Genomic DNA, 18413 nt, shown 5'->3' with positions numbered 1-18413 from the left:
ATATAGGGTGCTGAAGAATATCTCGCCCGGGGCTCTCGGTTGACTGAGACGGCGCTGTCCGACGCAGCTTTTATCTCGAACAAAACCTGTGTCTCTTTAGTAGTTCATATATGCGAATATACTACCGCAGCCGAAAAATGCCAATTTATAATCTCAGGCAGTAGGTATAATAATTTTCTGCAATGTTTCATCATATTGAGCAATATGACTACTCGACAAGCGTTCATAGAGGCTTATTGAAGTTATCGATATTTTTAAAGTGTTTGACGAGAGCTGTGCTGGATTTCTGATAGTCTGTTGATCATCTAAACCGAAGACGTTTCGTAATATTGAACAATGCGTGTGAAAAATTATCTGAAAACTTCCAATTATACCCTGGTGAAAATTTTTACAGAAATTGGAATTTTTTTCTTATTTCGTACAAAATTGTAAATACGCATAGTTTTTCACAAAGAATTGTTAATCTTCTTTAAAAATTGTAGTGTCTTGTAGATTTTTTACTGAAAAAATACAAATTTACATGAAAATCTACAAGTTTTTATTAAAAACTATGCATATTTACAATTTTGTACGAAAATAATTTTGCACAAAATTGTACGGAATGTTCTAATTTCTCTAAAAATTTGAAGTAAATACTAGAAATCATTTTCCTCAGGATATATAGTCGGTGACAATTCACATACCCAATTTGTCAAAACATCTTTGAACCAGCAATTATTGAAAACTTTTTGTGCAGGCCATTACATTTGATAGCCGAAAGTAACCGAACATTAGGTAGTGTCGATTAGGTGACGTTTATAGATTTACACCACGTTGAGGATCGTAATTATGGTAATCCCCAAGTTTTTTAAATGATTTCTTGTAAATTGGAACTAAAAAATCTGTTTTGTAAAAATATTTTAAAACGGATGTCTAAGTGAAGAAATTCATTTTCAAATTCAAGTAGTTTCCTTTTCACTGGCAATATGAATAGCACAAAATAAATATAGTCCACCAATGATTGGAGTCGAGGCAGCAAATGTCTTTACGTTTAATACTGAAAATAATACCTACCTTTAACTATCCTGATTCTATGATATTTTAACCCGACAAAGTATAAAATGTGTCGGTATAAATCGACATGACTTTTCTGTTTGAGAAAAACTCGTAGCCTTCTAATTGAATTAGTGACGCAGCGATATTTTACACAATACAGTGCAGTCGACGGAATTGTTATTATTATTATACAGTATCTACTGTTGTAGCCTATAAGAAGGGGATTCTGTATTATGAGCAGTGTGGCTGACGAGCAGTATACCTAGCTATAATATATAAAACGAGCGCAGTAACTCTCCAGCCAGTCGTAGAATTGTCATATGTTTAGTTGTACGGGTAAAAGGTGTTATTTTTAAATTTGCGATGGATCGGTGGGCAGGAAAAATCGCTCTTGTTACCGGAGCTAGTGCTGGAGTCGGCGCTGCCACGGTTGAGACTCTCGTTCGAGAGGGTCTTACTGTTGTCGGCATAGCCAGGCGAGTGGAGAAGATCGAAAAACTTGGTGAAAAGCTACAGGACGCGAAAGGCAAGCTCTGGGCGAAAAAATGCGACGTCACCAAGGAAGAAGAAATCCTGGAAGTCGTCGAATGGATCAAGAAAACACTCGGAGGCATCGACATCCTCGTTAATAACGCTGCGATGGCTCATTTTGCATCAATTTCCGGTAAGCAGAACGCGGTTTTCATTACTGCAACTAGCTGAGACCATATTATGAAGCTATGCAGTCGTCTATGAACAAATTTTCGAATCATCTAAAAGCAAACTGTCTCATTTTTTGATACAATTAAAGAGACTTGTGTTTTGTGATTTCAATCATGAGTTATTTTTGGTGAAAAAATCGGAGTCAAATTTTTGAAAGTTATTTTTAATTAAATATTTCCACCCGTTATTGGCCGTTCTTGAAAAAATTGGAATTTTTAAGGAGCTTGTGAAATTCCCTATGTATTGCGAAAACATCATCCGACTACACTGACAAGGAAAGGTATCAATAGACTGGGGCAAAAAAATTGACTATTTTTTTTTTTGAAAAATATATTGAGAATATCATTCAGTATGGCAAAAAAAAAATTTCATGAAATTTTAAGCCCTTAATATTAACTTTAAGAGGTCTATCATCGCTATTTTTGATTTTTAGTAATAATTTGATGTTTTACGTCAGAACTGTCGAAATATTGAAGTGAAAAAATTTATGTTCACTTATCCCTTTATAAAATTAAATTCCCTACAAAAAAGATCTGATTATAGATTTTTGTCAGACAAGCCGTTTCCGAGTAATTAAGCCTAATAAATTGATATAATTTCTCGAGAATTAATCGAGAATTAATCGAGAATTAATCGAGAAATTATATCAATTTATTAAGCTTAATTACTCGGAAACGGTTTCTCGAGAATTAATCGAGAATTAATCGAGAATTAATCGAGAAATTACATCAATTTATTAAGCTTCATTACTCGGAAACGGCTTCTCTGACAAAAATCTATAATCAGACCTTTTTTGTAGGGAATTTAATTTTATAAAGGGATAAGTGAACATAAATTTTTTCACTTCAATATTTCGACAGTTCTGACGTAAAACATCAAATTATTACTAAAAATCAAAAATAGCGATGATAGACCTCTCAAAGTTAATATTAAGGGCTTAAAATTTCATGAAATTTTTTTTTGCCATACTGAATGATATTCTCAATATATTTTTCAAAAAAAAAAATAGTCAATTTTTTTGGCCCAGTCTAGGTATCAAGCCCCCCCGATTTCGTTCATTTTAGAATATGCTATTCTTCATCGTAGAAAAAAATAGGGGATACATGTTTTTGCGTTTTTCGAAATAATATCACACAGAAGGTGAATTACCCCCATACACGCGCAACCCAAAACCCATCAAATTGGTACTATTTTGCTTCAGTTCATCTTATTTAATATTACAAAGCTCTTTTTAAGCAACAATTAAGGTACTTATTCGTTCAGATAACATTTGGTTGCATTAATGACAAAAACTATCCTCCCAAATTTCCGACCGCCTTCTGGCAGAGTTGATTTGGCAGTCGTGGAATCTTGTGGCGCCCGGTATTTCAAGGATTTGTGAGATCACTGGAACCGATTCTGACTTTGAAATTTTATATTCATCACATAATGGATAACACGAAAATACAGCAATGTGATATTGTTAGCTTTATAAACCGAATACAATTAATGAGGTAGACAGGGGCGTATTTTATTTCATTTTGCACGAAAAACTCAAAATCACGTGTCACGATCTATTATCTGTTCTTTCAAATGCAAATAATTGAATTAAAAAACATGCAATAGTTTTTTAGTTATAAATAATTCGTAATTTAAAACTTTTATGATTTTTTACCATTTAACCCTTTCGTAATCGGACAGAATGCATTTTTCATTATTTGCCCTAAGAATTATCCTCCAATTGGTTTCATTCAAATATCTCAACATTTTCATGAGAAACTGGAAAACGACCACCGGGGATTTCCAACTTTGGGGGTTGATTTCACTCCTTTAAGCCGATTTTCCGCCGATAAAAAAATACGGATCGCTTATATTTCGATTGAGAATAACATATCCTAAAAATGAAATGGCGGGGGGGGGCACCCCGATACCTTTCCTTGTAGGAGAAGGAATGTCGGGTATTTGACCATTAAACGATAGTAGTAATTTTAACTGTAAAAATAGTTATTTTGTTCATTCTGTATAGTTCATTCGACCATTCTGCACAGTCAAGTTGACTATTTGAGGCGTTTAAAAACATTGTTAATATCGACATAGTTGATCCAGCTATACGTTTCATTAAAATAATACCTAGAATTATGAGTTCGACCGGACTTGAGGACTCTGGCGAAAATAATTTATACGTCAAACTACGAAAAATTGGCGGTCGCAGAAAATCTTAAAAGATTGTAGATAATCGTGAAAAATCGATGAACAAATTTCTATGAACAATTATGAAAATTGCATGTTGAAAGTAGATTTAATTTTTTTCGTAGAATTTCGTAGAAAACCATGTAAATTAACGAACAATTATGAATATTTATGACTTTCTACGAGAAGTAATGAAAATTCCATATTGGAAGTAGATTTAATTTTATTCGCAGAATTTCGTAGAAAACTACGAGTCTTAACGAAAAATTATGAATGCCTACAACTTTTTATGAAAGATGATTTCATTTTCGGACCAAAACATTACAAAGTTATCTGCGTAGAACCGCGTTGCAGTTTATAGAAAAATACTTTCTATTAATAATTATGAAAATTCACAATTTTCTGTGAAAACTAATTACAATTTCGGACCCGAGCCATCCGCTAGATGTCGCATCACTCTCACAAGGAAAACTTGTTGCAGACAACTTAAGTACCGAGCAAAATTTTGGTGTATTTCTGAAGATTGATCTTCTTATCTTTTGAGTACGATCTAGAAGGATTTAGAGAATCTGTCGTATATTTTTGATATCATGTTCTCTCAATTAGGTGAGTCTATTGATAAAAAAACTTAGCTAGAGATACAATAATCTATCAGAAATGATGAACTTTCACAGAAATTATGACCATGCACAGAATTATAGAGAAGTAAAAAAACTGCGATAAATTACGTAAAAGTCTGATACTCTTTGGAAAATTCCACGATGAAACTACGAAATTGTTCGAAACGAAGTAGAAAATCGTAGAAAAGTTTCGTAGTTTGGCGTAAAAAATTTAACCAGGGGAAAGATGCTCCAAGTGCACTTGTACCACTTTCGCATCACGCGATTGGAACTTTTCCAGCTACCTGCAGCTACAATGATGCGCACAAGATGGCCCAGACGGACTTTAACTAGCACAAACGATTGTTTCACTGAAACAGGGCAGTTTCAAGTGTATGAAATCATGCTTAGTTCAAATTTATTAAATTTGGAACTTTTACCCTTTTTGCACAAGCCCTGTCAAATATGAGTTCAAAAATGGCATACTCGATATTCGGATGATTTGCAATTTCTATCTATCGAGGTCTGCATTCGATCATATGGTTCAAGTCAGCTGTTGTTAATTAACTGGCCCTGACTTACTGAGGCACAGTATTATTTTTGAACCCAATATCAAATCACCTTACAGACGGAGATACGGAGGGATTTCGGCGGATTTTGAACGTCAATGTCCTGGCAGTCGCTATCTTCACCAGGGAAGCTGTACGCTCCATGAAGGCGCGTCAAGTTGACGGTCACATAATCAACATCAATAGGTTGGTTTACTTTGTTCTCTGACACTTTGAGGTGAGACTTGGTTGTCCTTGGTTACCTTCTGGTTGACGATAAGTCGTTGACATTTTTTTGCAGTGTTATGGGTCATGGGGTTCCCGAAGTAAGCGACAAGTACAGTCTATACCCAAGTAGCAAATACGCGGTAACAGCAATGACGGAGGTCACGAGGAAAGAGTTGATCAAAGCCAACGCCAAAATCAAAATAACGGTAAGTGGGTAGAAGATGTACACAAAGAAGATTATGAAATATCTCAAAATCACTGAAACCTCGTCCAATCTTGTTAAAGCTTTGAAATCCTTCAGAATCATTTAAATCTTTCTAAAATCTCCAGCATCTTGTAAAATCGTTTGGAATTCAGTAAAACTTCGAGATCTCCGAAATTTTTGAAATTACACGGACTTGCTGAAATCCCTGAAACCTTAATTCTGCAATTAGTTGAAATCGAACCCTGGCGAAAATAATTTCTACATCAAACTACGAAAAATTACCGACTGTAGAAAATCGTAGAAAATAGTAGGAAATCTTAAAAAAGTGTAGAAGGTTGTAGATAATCGTGAAAAATAGTAGTATTTTTCATTAAAAAAATACAAATTTTCACGAAAAATTATTGAAAATGACATATTGGAAGTAGATTTAATTTTCTTCTTAGAATCTCGTAGAAAACTGCGCGGATTAATGAACAATTATGAATGTTTACGACTTCTTATGAAAGATAATTTCAATTTCGGATCCAAACATTAGGAATTTTTGCCTTCGTAGAACCTCGTAGAAATTCATCGAAAAGTACAAACTCCACAAAAAGTTACGAATTTTCACGAAAAATTATGAATATGTATAATTTTCTATGAAAACTAATTACAATTTTGGATCCAAACCATCCGCTAGATGTTGCACGTCTCTAACAAGGAAAACTTATTACAGACAAGATTACTGAGCAGAATTTGGATCTATATCCGAAGACTGATCGTGTCATGTTATAAGTACGATCTAGACGGATTTAAAGAATCTGTTGTATATTTTTGAACTCATCTTATCTCAATTAGGCAAGTATGAGGGGAAAAAACTTAGCTAAAAATACAATGATCCACGAAAAATTATGAACTTTCGCAGGAATTATGACCATAGGATTACAGAGACGTGTAAAAAAACTACGATAAATTACGCAAACGTACAATAATCTACAGAAAACTACGGTTCTGTACGAATATCAAGACCAAAAAGTTAAATAAATTACGCCAATACGATAACCAATGAAAATTAAAATTTTTCACGAAAATCTACAATAATGTACAAGAAATATATCCATTTCTACGACAAATGAACTCAACGGGTTAGAGCAAATTACAAAAATCTACGAACATCTATGAAAAAGTATAATATTTTGCGGAAAAATTCTGTGCCAAAACTATGCACGTCACCGAATTACTCTAGTTAATCGTGGAAATTTTTGTAGAAAAATCGTGAAATGAAATTCGTAGTTTGACGTGGAAATTATTTCCACCAGGGAAATCTATTTAGTCCCATAAAGGTCCTAAAACCCATTAAAATCTTTTATAGAGCATCAGTCCTGGTCTTATCAAGACAGAATTTTTGGCTGTTGCCACCACCGAGGCAGTGGCTGAGGCGGTTTACAGTCAACGACCTACATTGGATCCAGAAGATGTAGCTAACGCCATCGTCTATGCATTAGGCACTCCACCGCATCTCCAAGTATGTACCGATAATAAGATTGCTAATTATTTTCGACTTGCCACTTTCTCAGTTTTCTTATGAAGTATTGTTTCAATGTCTCCATTGCAGTCCGTATGTATACATAATTATATCCACACTCAAAGCTCTCATCTCTTAGGTATGTGAGCTGATATTACGCCCAGTTGGCGAATCATGAACGAATTTCCGGTGGTTATGAAACTGGAGCTGTGACCGCAGGATACTCGTACGGCATGATCGAATGCATTCGTTCCAACTTATAATTTTAACTCGAATCGACGGTCATCATGCGAGCTTATTATGCGAATACGCGGGTAAATCTAGAAACTTGCAAGTCATTGAATACACCCATATAAATATATGTATTGTATGGATTTTGTATTAATAAAAATTTTCGAGAAAGGAAAAAACACAAGCGGATAAATTAGGCCAACTAATTCATTTGCTCATTAATGATATCAAAGATCTGAATTCTTATCATTGTCGATGAAAATGGACGAGTAACAGACATTAGCAAATACGTAAACCAGGTAGTACATTTGTCGAAATTTCGACTATCACTTGACTAAGCTTGGCCAGTATAATCTCAACAGATGTAAAATTTGACTTAGCGTTGGCAAAACGGTCACTATATCTGCCTAAGATGTGATAATGACTGTCAATAAGTCAAAAGTCGAAGCTGTGCCAAACATACATCGACGAATATACTGAAAAATATCAAGTCGAGACAACGTCAAAACAAAAATTATACATCGTATAGAAATCGCCAAAGTGAATGTAACAGGATACGAAAAAATATTTCACAGTTTCGCTTGACTACTTCTGACTACGAGTATATTGACCGTACATTGATAACCTAGCGGACATTCGTGAACGCATGGTTGACATGTACGTACATACCTGGTGAACTCCTGGCTTGAAATATATCCTCAAGGTCCCTAGATTATACAGGTCAAGACACGCGTGTTCCAGTTTTTTTCACTATAACGTGGGCAAAAATTTCTATGCGCGTTCGCCCAAAAAATATCAAACTTACATTACCGCATTAAGCAGTTTTGACCAATTTTGCTCAATTTTTTGAGGTCAAGCTTTAATGAGTTGCTCCCTTAGTGTCCTGACGTTCACGAAATAAATAGAAGCACGCATATATTTCGAGGTTAATCCATAGACTTATAAAGATAGACTGAGCGCTCCTATAAGAGACACTGACAATTACATATAAAGGGTAGAGATATACCGGGAGTACTGCTCTCTCTTTTCAATCGGCGTCATGGTGGGAGACAACGGAGCAGTGGAAGTGGAATAGCTATAGATATAGGCGCATAATTTCGCCTCATTCTCCTCTACCGCCTCGATCCCCGCCACAAATATCGTCAGAGAGAGAAAGAAGTGCTCCCGGCATATTTCTGTCCTTTAAATGTTTGCTTCAAGCGGCTCATAAGAGCGCTCAGTCTATCTTTATAAGTCTATGGGTTAATGTGAGTAAGAAGTTTCTTCTCTGCATGCACGATGTATAAGGAGACTCTAATGTGTTGATGTTGTGTTTACCCTTTTTGAATCCTTGCTTCCGATGAGAAGCCCGTAAGACAAGCAATGCCGTCTATTGAATGATATGCGGATGTGCAAATCATTAATCTACGAGAGAATATTTGTTGAAAGAATGTAAATTCGAAAAATTGGTGATTTCGAAAAATTAACGACGGAGCCAGGAATCGAACCTGGCGTCTAGAGATGCTTGACCGGAGCCTTATTCCACTACAGGTTTACTCCACGGAGGTTTACACCACGGTCTTGCATACAGGCAACGAAGATCGAGTCACATAGAAGTGTACGGCCTGCAGGCTATTTGAAGCAAGAAAAGTTGGGTGCTCGGACGAACTATCACCCCAACAGCTAGGTGTCGCTAGTGGTGCCTTTGCTTTTCGGCTCACGTACAGCGCTCTATACTAATGCGTACAGTGTCCGTGGTTGGCTCCGACCGGCAGTTGGGGTGATCGTGCTAACTCTCTCGCTCTCGTTTGGAGCCATGGTGCGTTCTCTCTCGCGCCCGATCAATAATGAACCCAGAGTGGGGGGTCGGTATGATGTCTGTCATACTTTTGCCGATTTAAGCATTGATTATTTTTATTTTACGTGATCACAAGTACATTCTCGAGAGCTGTGAGACTATTATATCCGAGACAGCCGATTCATGCACTATAATTTTTGCTTCAGCTTTTCTGAATACATAATAGAGATAGTACTATATTTTTATGGATTTCGTGAACCTTGCTCCTGGTATTTCTTTATAGATTTTTCGTCGTTTTTTATTTATTTTTTTTTATTTAAACTTTTTTTTTATTCAATCGAATGTGAGCAACTGCACACAATTTATTAATTGCGTGTAGATACTATCATTTGATGTATAAAAAAAAGAAACAAAAGCCGGCGCGGTAAGAGAGGCGGAGAAATAAGGGGAGGGTCGATGTAGCAGCGTGGCCCCCCACCATGGCTCCACGCCGAGTACAAATCGCCGAGAGCACGAGCTTCCTAAGGCGAGCGTCGGATGGCTATACTGTCGACCGATGGTAGAGCCATCCTACGGATTTACGAGTCGCAGAAAGTTTTGCTTCAAGCGGCCCATAAGCCGTACGCTTCTATGTGACTCGATCTTCGTTGATACAGGTCTGGCAACGAAGCCAATTTTCTACAGAGCGACGTGGTTCTCTTGTTATCCGTGGTTTTTAGTGTTTGAAATAGCCATGTTGTGGCGCTGCTATCTAGGGATGTACGTGGGGTAGGGCAAGGGTAGGAATGAAAATGTGCCACCGAAATTATACTTGAAACGAAGCATATAACCTAAAATCAGCGCGTGCGTCATACTCACGGTCTTACATACGCGTGAAACGCTATTGCGTTTTAAATAAAAAGGTGGTTAAACCATGTGCGGTACCGCGGTGTAAAAAATTATCGAAATTGGTTAACTAATGAAAACAACACCGTTTCTTTAAACAACATACGTTTATTTCATTTATTACCTTCGTAGATTTATTATTCGTACATACACATGAAATTTATATTTTCTTTTCCTTCAAATGAACGAGATTGATATAGATAATTTGTTTACATTTTTTTCTAATATTTAAGTTATAGCCCCGCTTGGGGTTTAATCAAGCTTGGTGGTTTATTCGGTTAGGTCACCGCCTAAATTAATTCAAACGCAAGCGATGCAAGTATTCCATAACTTGATAAGTAAACCATAAATTTCGATAATGACTGCTGTAAATAGGAAACGGAGACGATACTCTTTGCCTCTAGTCTCCATACATATATAATTCATAATAATTATATCATACTAATATTTATATTAACTACTTTCATTCTTAACGATTCATTACTTGCAATAACAATAATAATATTATTATTAGGTTGGCGCTGCATTGCGCACGCGTTGATCATCCATCCCTCGATCAAAACGCCGGCCTGGCGGCCACGAAGTGAGATAAATAACCGGCCATGAAATGAACCACCCCCACTACCTTCGTTGCCAGACCTGTATGTAAGATCGTGGTTTACACCGTGTCATATTTGCTCTACATGAAAAGCATTCATTGTCATACGAAACTTTTGCCGCATTCTCACTGATTTTTTTGCCCACGCGTGTCTCGGGATGCTGTAACCAGAGATGAGTAGGGAGATCTCCAACGCTCGGCTTTTCGTGATACCAGCTAGATTGGAGCGTCGACGTGACACCTAGGCGGCCACGCACCGAAGGTGGCCCATTTCCGACCTGACACCTAGGCGGCCATGCACCGAAGGTGGCCCACAATCGTGTATATATAGATATACTCGGTCCCTCGAGCAAGTGGTTGCCAATCGCATCCTTGTCCCCGCTCGCACAGATGTTTCCAGGAATGCAAGAATTGGGATTTTTTTGTTTCAGTTATGAATGTCAGCGAATAAAAGTATCTCCAGATTTGATAAATCTTGGAATCAATTAGCGGACGCAGAACCAAATTAATTAACTATTCCCAGTCCGAATACTTTTTTTTTTTTTTTTAATATATATTATTTTTTTATTGATATGAAAATATGTGACGTCTGGTATTCTCGAATATTTGTGCACGCAGTCTATGGAAAAATATACGAAGCCAGCTCGATAACATTTATGCAAAATGTGCAATGGGCAAGTGGTTGGGGGAAATTTTTTTTTTCTCGAACTGAATCTTCCAGAGAAGCATCAGCGAATTCCAAGCAAGCTCCATAAACATACCGAGCAAACACGCGCTCGCGGACGTAGCTGTGGTGTGGCTGAGTGGATACCACATGAGGATGAATTTTCAATCACAGGTTTTTGCGCGAAGTTTTCCTGTATTTAAGTTAATTACTGCTGCCTTTGTTATAATACTGCATTCAAGTCTTAAACAAAACACTAAAAAATAAGTTAACCACTTAATGTAAAACAAAATGTTAGATCGAGCTTAAAATTTAAGCCGGAGTTACATAAACTAAGATAATTACAAGTGCAACATTGTAAATATTGTACATTTATTGTTCACCTAAATAAATATGGTTTCCTCCTCAAAAAAAAAAAAAAATGAGGATGGAGTGATGCGGGACACGGGTTCGATCGCAGTTCACTCTTTTTATTTTTTTTTAAATTCAATCCCGGCTTTTGTTTTAGTATTTTCGGAGAGAAAAAACAAATGAAAGAAAGAAAATTTCCAGAGCCGGTCGATTTTTTCCTTCTTTCCTTTTGCTTTTTGTTTTACTGAACCCACCCTTTTTGTAGTGGGGGTAACCCAGAAGAGAACAAATAATTGACACAATAAAATTCCGAGTGTGAATCGATTTGTTCCTCGTTTTTGGCGCCTCTTTTTTAATAAGGAAAAGTTTTGACAGTAATGAAAAATAGAGATTACTAAAAACAAATGTATTGTTTTTTAATAACACCGGCCCACAAAAAAAAAAAAAGTGGTCTGTACTTTTGACCGGACCTACCTATCTTTATGTATTTTGACGCGCTGAATCCGAATCTGGAGTCAGTTTTGCCCGTACACCCTCAAAATTTTGAGTAAATTGCAAAAGACCATAAAAATAGCCAAAAATTAGCAGTTTTGGTAAGAAAAAAATTTGTGGAACTATAGACCAAGTATGATTTTTATGCATTTTGGTCCGCTAAACCCAAATCTGAAGTTTATTCAACCATAAGCCTTTTAAAATTTAATTGGGTCAGTGTTATTAAAAAACAATACATTTGTTTTTAGTAATCTCTATTTTCCATTACTGTCAAAACTTTTCCTTAATAAAAAAAAACGCCCATTTTATATCAGTCTTGACGAGCATTTCTTAGGAATTTTGAGAGATGCGAGATCGGAACGACAAAATTAATTCAGTAGCAACAATGTATGGACCCCTCTCCTCTTCGGATATTGACAGCCAGTTAAGAGGCTTCACAGTGTTCAGTTTAATGCCAGCAGCTCTCGAGGTATCAAGATGGTAAGTGAATTACATAATTATTTTACATGCATGCAAAAACCGGCAGGTTTGACGCTCGTCTATTTACTTTATAGAATAAAAAGAGAAAAAATGGGAAGGACCTGTAGTCGTATTTTATACTTTATTTAATTTTCCTTGAATTGTCAAACGTTTTTATTTTTGATTGTATAGGAAGAAGATGTGTGGGGAATTCCATTCTAGTGCCCAAGAATGTAGTACACATTTTCGATCGTTTTAACTTTTTTTTTTTTTGGGAAAACATGTCCCTCAATTTCCAAATTTCCTTAATTTTTTGGTATTCAAATCGATTCTTAACAATTTTGCGCACAGGTGGGATTTCTTTAATTATTTTTTCCCTAAACCTGAGGATATTTCCTATCTGAGATCACTGTCGATAGGCGAGATTCCGGAAATCATTAATTACCTTTTTTTCTAATTAAAAAGAAAATCACATAAGTCACATCACTACTTTTCTAGCAAGTTTTTTTTCTCATGCCGGAATTGGAGTTGCTATTTATTTATTCGGTCATAAATTTCTCTATTATTAATGGATTTCAATTTTTCTGAAATCTAGAGGAATGCCAGAAGGCCTGAATATAGTTCATACCATTTCATTCTTTTTTTTCAAGTTATTCAAAGATCCAAGAAAACTAAAAACTTGCGAAAACTATAGTAAATGTAGAGATCCCATTATCGTCTCGTGCTTAAGAATCATATTTTTAATTATAAAATCAGTGTGAATTTTTTCAGAATTTTGAAAGAAGCGTTTTCGGAATTGGTTTTTCAATTTTTTTCTATTTCAGTGGTGGCTAAAGAAATCTGCAAAAAATTCCGACGCTGTTTTAAGTCGATTGAAACCGTGGTTGCAACATCATACCAAACAATTATCAAAAGCGAAGAGGGTGAGGTACATGGGTTGCAAATTTGACGTGGAATGCCCAACATAAAATGTATATGTATTAGGATGGTCGTTAAACGGATTTTTTACGTTAATGGCTTCGAATACAAAAAACCATCTCTCATTTTTTCAGATTTTCATTTCGAGCTCTTAGTGGCCTTATGTGATTTTCTTTTTAATTAGAAAAAAAGGTAATTAATGATTTCCGGAATCTCGCCTATCGACAGTGATCTCAGATAGGAAATATCCTCAGGTTTAAGGAAAAAATAATTAAAGAAATCCCACCTGTGCGCAAAATTGTTAAGAATCGATTTGAATACCAAAAAATTAAGGAAATTTGGAAATTGAGGAACATGTTTTCCCAAAAAAAAAAAAAGTTAAAACGATCGAAAATGTGTACTACATTCTTGGACACTAGAATGGAATTCCCCACACATCTTCTTCCTATACAATCAAAAATAAAAACGTTTGACAATTCAAGGAAAATTAAATAAAGTATAAAATACGACTACAGGTCCTTCCCATTTTTTCTCTTTTTAATCTATAAAGTAAATAGACGAGCGTCAAACCTGCCGGTTTTTGCATGCATGTAAAATAATTATGTAATTCACTTACCATCTTGATACCTCGAGAGCTGCTGGCACTAAACTGAACACTGTGAAGCCTCTTAACTGGCTGTCAATATCCGAAGAGGAGAGGGGTCCATACATTGTTGCTACTGAATTAATTTTGTCGTTCCGATCTCGCATCTCTCAAAATTCCTAAGAAATGCTCGTCAAGACTGATATAAAATGGGCGTTTTTTTTTATTAAGGAAAAGTTTTGACAGTAATGGAAAATAGAGATTACTAAAAACAAATGTATTGTTTTTTAATAACACTGACCCAATTAAATTTTAAAAGGCTTATGGTTGAATAAACTTCAGATTTGGGTTTAGCGGACCAAAATGCATAAAAATCATACTTGGTCTATAGTTCCACAAATTTTTTTCTTACCAAAACTGCTAATTTTTGGCTATTTTTATGGTCTTTTGCAATTTACTCAAAATTTTGAGGGTGTACGGGCAAAACTGACTCCAGATTCGGATTCAGGGCGTCAAAATACATAAAGATAGGTAGGTCCGGTCAAAAGTACAGACCACTTTTTTTTTTTTTGTGGGCCGGTGTTATTAAAAAACAATACATTTGTTTTTAGTAATCTCTATTTTTCATTACTGTCAAAAGTTTTCCTTATTAAAAAAGAGGCGCCAAAAACGAGGAACAAATCGATTCACACTCGGAATTTTATTGTTTCAATTATTTGTTCTCTTCTGGGTTACCCCCACTACAAAAAGGGTGGGTTCAGTAAAACAAAAAGCAAAAGGAAAGAAGGAAAAAATCGACCGGCTCTGGAAATTTTCTTTCTTTCATTTGTTTTTTCTCTCCGAAAATACTAAAACAAAAGCCGGGATTGAATTTAAAAAAAAATAAAAAGAGTGAACTGCGATCGAACCCGTGTCCCGCATCACTCCATCCTCATTTTTTTTTTTTTTTGAGGAGGAAACCATATTTATTTAGGTGAACAATAAATGTACAATATTTACAATGTTGCACTTGTAATTATCTTAGTTTATGTAACTCCGGCTTAAATTTTAAGCTCGATCTAACATTTTGTTTTACATTAAGTGGTTAACTTATTTTTTAGTGTTTTGTTTAAGACTTGAATGCAGTATTATAACAAAGGCAGCAGTAATTAACTTAAATACAGGAAAACTTCGCGCAAAAACCTGTGATTGAAAATTCATCCTCATGTGGTATCCACTCAGCCACACCACAGCTACGTCCGCGAGCGCGTGTTTGCTCGGTATGTTTATGGAGCTTGCTTGGAATTCGCTGATGCTTCTCTGGAAGATTCAGTTCGAGAAAAAAAAAATTTCCCCCAACCACTTGCCCATTGCACATTTTGCATAAATGTTATCGAGCTGGCTTCGTATATTTTTCCATAGACTGCGTGCACAAATATTCGAGAATACCAGACGTCACATATTTTCATATCGATAAAAAAATAATATATATTAAAAAAAAAAAAAAAAGTATTCGGACTGGGAATAGTTAATTAATTTGGTTCAGCGTCCGCTAATTGATTCCAAGATTTATCAAATCTGGAGATACTTTTATTCGCTGACATTCATAACTGAAACAAAAAAATCCCAATTCTTGCATTCCTGGAAACATCTGTGCGAGCGGGGACAAGGATGCGATTGGCAACCACTTGCTCGAGGGACCGAGTATATCTATATATACACGATTGTGGGCCACCTTCGGTGCATGGCCGCCTAGGTGTCAGGTCGGAAATGGGCCACCTTCGGTGCGTGGCCGCCTAGGTGTCACGTCGACGCTCCAATCTAGCTGGTATCACGAAAAGCCGAGCGTTGGAGATCTCCCTACTCATCTCTGCCCTCACTACCTTCGTTGCCAGACCTGTATGTAAGACCGTGGTCAGAAGTCTACTACTAGCGCCACGTAGAGGAAATAAAAAACGGGGACAAGACGCGTACAATTTTTGGAGTTTACTCCTTGAGAAACGATTTGAGTTATAGGGCCCAGTACGGAAATTATATGAGGAGTAAAATCAAGTGTAACACGAAAACTTGAGGCGTTATAGAAAGAGACAAACATATATATTGAACGTGCAAAAGAATGAGATGGAATACATTACACAGCGTATCCTATACTCGGGGTCTCCTCTTTGTGCGGTGCTTCGTAGTCTCACTGTATAGTTCACTACCTCTGGTCTGAGAGTTGAATGTGTGCGTATGTTTGTATGTGTGTGTTGTGTGCCTGCGTACGAATTTATAAGACGTGACGTTTTCACCTCAAAATATTTGAAAATATGGAAGAAATTGATTTAGATGATAATGAAGAAGAATCCGAAAAACACATGGATGTGGTTAATTGGGAAGCTTATCGTTTACATTTATGAATAATATACATTTCAAATACGAACAACTAGATCTTTTATTTAGTGTTTGTATTATTTTTGATTAATTGATTTAATATATTTTATATTTATATATTATTTTCATTACTTATATTAACCCTTAGCGGCACACATTATTCCTTACTTACTATCGACTTGAATTTTGTACTCGAGGGTTTTTGGTGTCGCTGATTACGAATCCGCACTGAAAAGTTGGAAACTCAAGATGGCGGATCCAATATGGTGGACCAAAACGCAAAAAGTCGTTTGACAAGAGCGAAAGTTAGTACTCGGGGGTTTTCAGGGTCGCTGATTACGAATCCGCACTCAAAAGTTAGAAATTCAAGATGGCGGATCCAATATGGCGGACAGAAAATGTAAAAAGTCGTTTGACGGGAACGAAAGTTGGTACTCAAGGATTTTTGCGGTCACTTATTACGAATATGCACTCAAAATTTGGAAATTTTTGAAGTAATATAAATATGCCGAACAATCACAGATATATGTTTGTTTCTCTTATCATTTTGGAAGATGCGTTCATTTACCCTCTTTTTCTATTCGATATATATCATAATTATCGTTCGTAAGGAGTAAACTCCAGTCGTGCGTCGGAGCTGACACACACACTTTTTTTAGTATACGAGCAGTGGTGAGTGTCAGGGGGCTGGTCAGAACTAACATCTATTTTTCTCTCCTGTCTTAGCTATCGCCGTCTACCAACAGCATGTGCCACTTCGTAATAATATTGAACATCGATAAGCTCTGTACCACGGTCTTATAGACAGGTCTGGGCACTCCAAGCCCCTTTCTATGAACGCAGCGTGACCGTCTTGAAGTCTGTGTTTCTCAATTTGTGCACCAAAGACCGGAGCGCTGCAATCTCCGAGGTCGGTGTATGCATTCTGAGTAGGCCTCTCCCTCACTAGCGCTAGCGGCGAAAATCACAACATTGGCATCATTTTCGAGCACGGTTTTACAGCCGGAATGCCCAGACCTGTCTATAAGACCGTGCTCTGTACCGACCGTGATGTTCATTAACCATGGGCTATAATAATAGTATGAAAATCGGAAAACCGTAGAACTCACTAACTCGAACTCACTTGATGTCAGTGTTCCCAACCGTAACATAATTAGAGTACATGTCACATAATTTCACTGCTGGCACTATGTAACATTGGACCCGTCCTATAACCCGTAAACGTACTATAATTTCACTTTCACTGCATCACATGTGAATTTTTCCTCGTTTCTTTCGGATGTTTAGCTTTAATATTTTTTTTTTCGCACCGATTCCCCATATTTTCCGTAAGACCCGCGGTTCGACCATCGGTCCGTTTCACTAAAGGACCACTAGGCAGTGAATGCGAGCGTACGTTCAGCGCGGTAATTTTGATCAAGACGAAAACTCGTAACAAGTTGATAACCCCGACGGTTAATGGGTTACTTCTAGCTGGCCAAAGAGTGAAAAAAAAATTGTGTCATATTTGAACCTCTGGCCGACGAATACAAACGAATGAACAAAAACACCCTTTATCCGCGGTCGATTCCAAAAGCCACTGCAACGGCAAGCAATACAAACGTCGACGAATCGGAACTATCCGAAGATGATTTTAGGATGCCAGAATAATATAAAGTATTTTCGTTGAAAAAAAGACGTTATTTTAATAAAAAGTTGAATTTGAGTGTTTACAGTGCTTTTTGTTTCTTTTCAATCAATGAGTTTTACGTTTTTCAGGTTTTCCGAAAAGTACTAGAATTTTCTTATGCGTACGATAATGCTACGGCCCTGGCCACATAATTCTGATCGACGGGGTTGGGAACGCTGCTTGATGTTCAGAATCCAGCCCCAGGTCTGGAAACTCCCGTCGTGTGGGTAGTTCGCTTATGGATGCCAGACGTGTAGTTCATGTATTGCCCACTGTGATCGCTGCGACCTAAGCTCCGGCGCGATGACGATGGGTGGGGGAAGTGAGGTAGAGGCAGCGCTAGCTTTTCAATCTCTGTCACCGCAATGTATATTTCTCGTTTTTGATATTATTGTAGACTATTATAACACGCAGTAAAACGCAAATGCTTGGTTTACGAAACCT

The 18413-nt window shown here is 36.7% G+C and overlaps 1 protein-coding gene and 1 long non-coding RNA gene across 2 annotated transcripts; one reads left to right on the top strand and one right to left on the bottom strand.

The window, feature by feature from the left end:
* Nucleotides 1-1273: 1273 nt before the first annotated feature.
* On the top strand, nt 1274-10558 carry LOC124212095 (farnesol dehydrogenase-like). Its single transcript, XM_046611841.2, has 5 exons — nt 1274-1699; nt 5134-5260; nt 5355-5487; nt 6838-6990; nt 7130-10558. Exons 1-5 carry the CDS (start codon nt 1399-1401, stop codon nt 7166-7168), a joined length of 753 nt encoding a protein of 250 aa, XP_046467797.1. The 5' UTR covers nt 1274-1398; the 3' UTR covers nt 7169-10558.
* LOC138190447 (uncharacterized) lies at nt 10281-17244 on the bottom strand. The gene is made up of 3 exons (XR_011176416.1): nt 16473-17244; nt 15825-16184; nt 10281-10522 (listed from the first exon to the last, which is right to left on the bottom strand). It is a non-coding gene; the product is annotated as an uncharacterized lncRNA (long non-coding RNA).
* Between the last annotated feature and the right edge of the window lie 1169 nt (nt 17245-18413).

Source organism: Neodiprion pinetum, chromosome 2 (genome assembly GCF_021155775.2).
Source record: "Neodiprion pinetum isolate iyNeoPine1 chromosome 2, iyNeoPine1.2, whole genome shotgun sequence".
Classification (NCBI taxonomy): Eukaryota; Metazoa; Arthropoda; class Insecta; order Hymenoptera; family Diprionidae; genus Neodiprion; species Neodiprion pinetum.
This window is presented reverse-complemented; position numbering and strand designations above follow the sequence as displayed.

Excerpts from the sequence above, each read along its gene's own strand:
- LOC124212095 (XM_046611841.2), top strand. The coding sequence starts at position 1,399 with ATGGATCGGTGGGCAGGAAAAATCGCTCTTGTTACCGGAGCTAGTGCT. Across the intron at positions 5,261-5,354 it reads CACATAATCAACATCAATAG|TGTTATGGGTCATGGGGTTC; the intron begins GTTGGTTTACTT and ends ATTTTTTTGCAG. Across the intron at positions 6,991-7,129 it reads GCACTCCACCGCATCTCCAA|GTATGTGAGCTGATATTACG; the intron begins GTATGTACCGAT and ends CTCATCTCTTAG.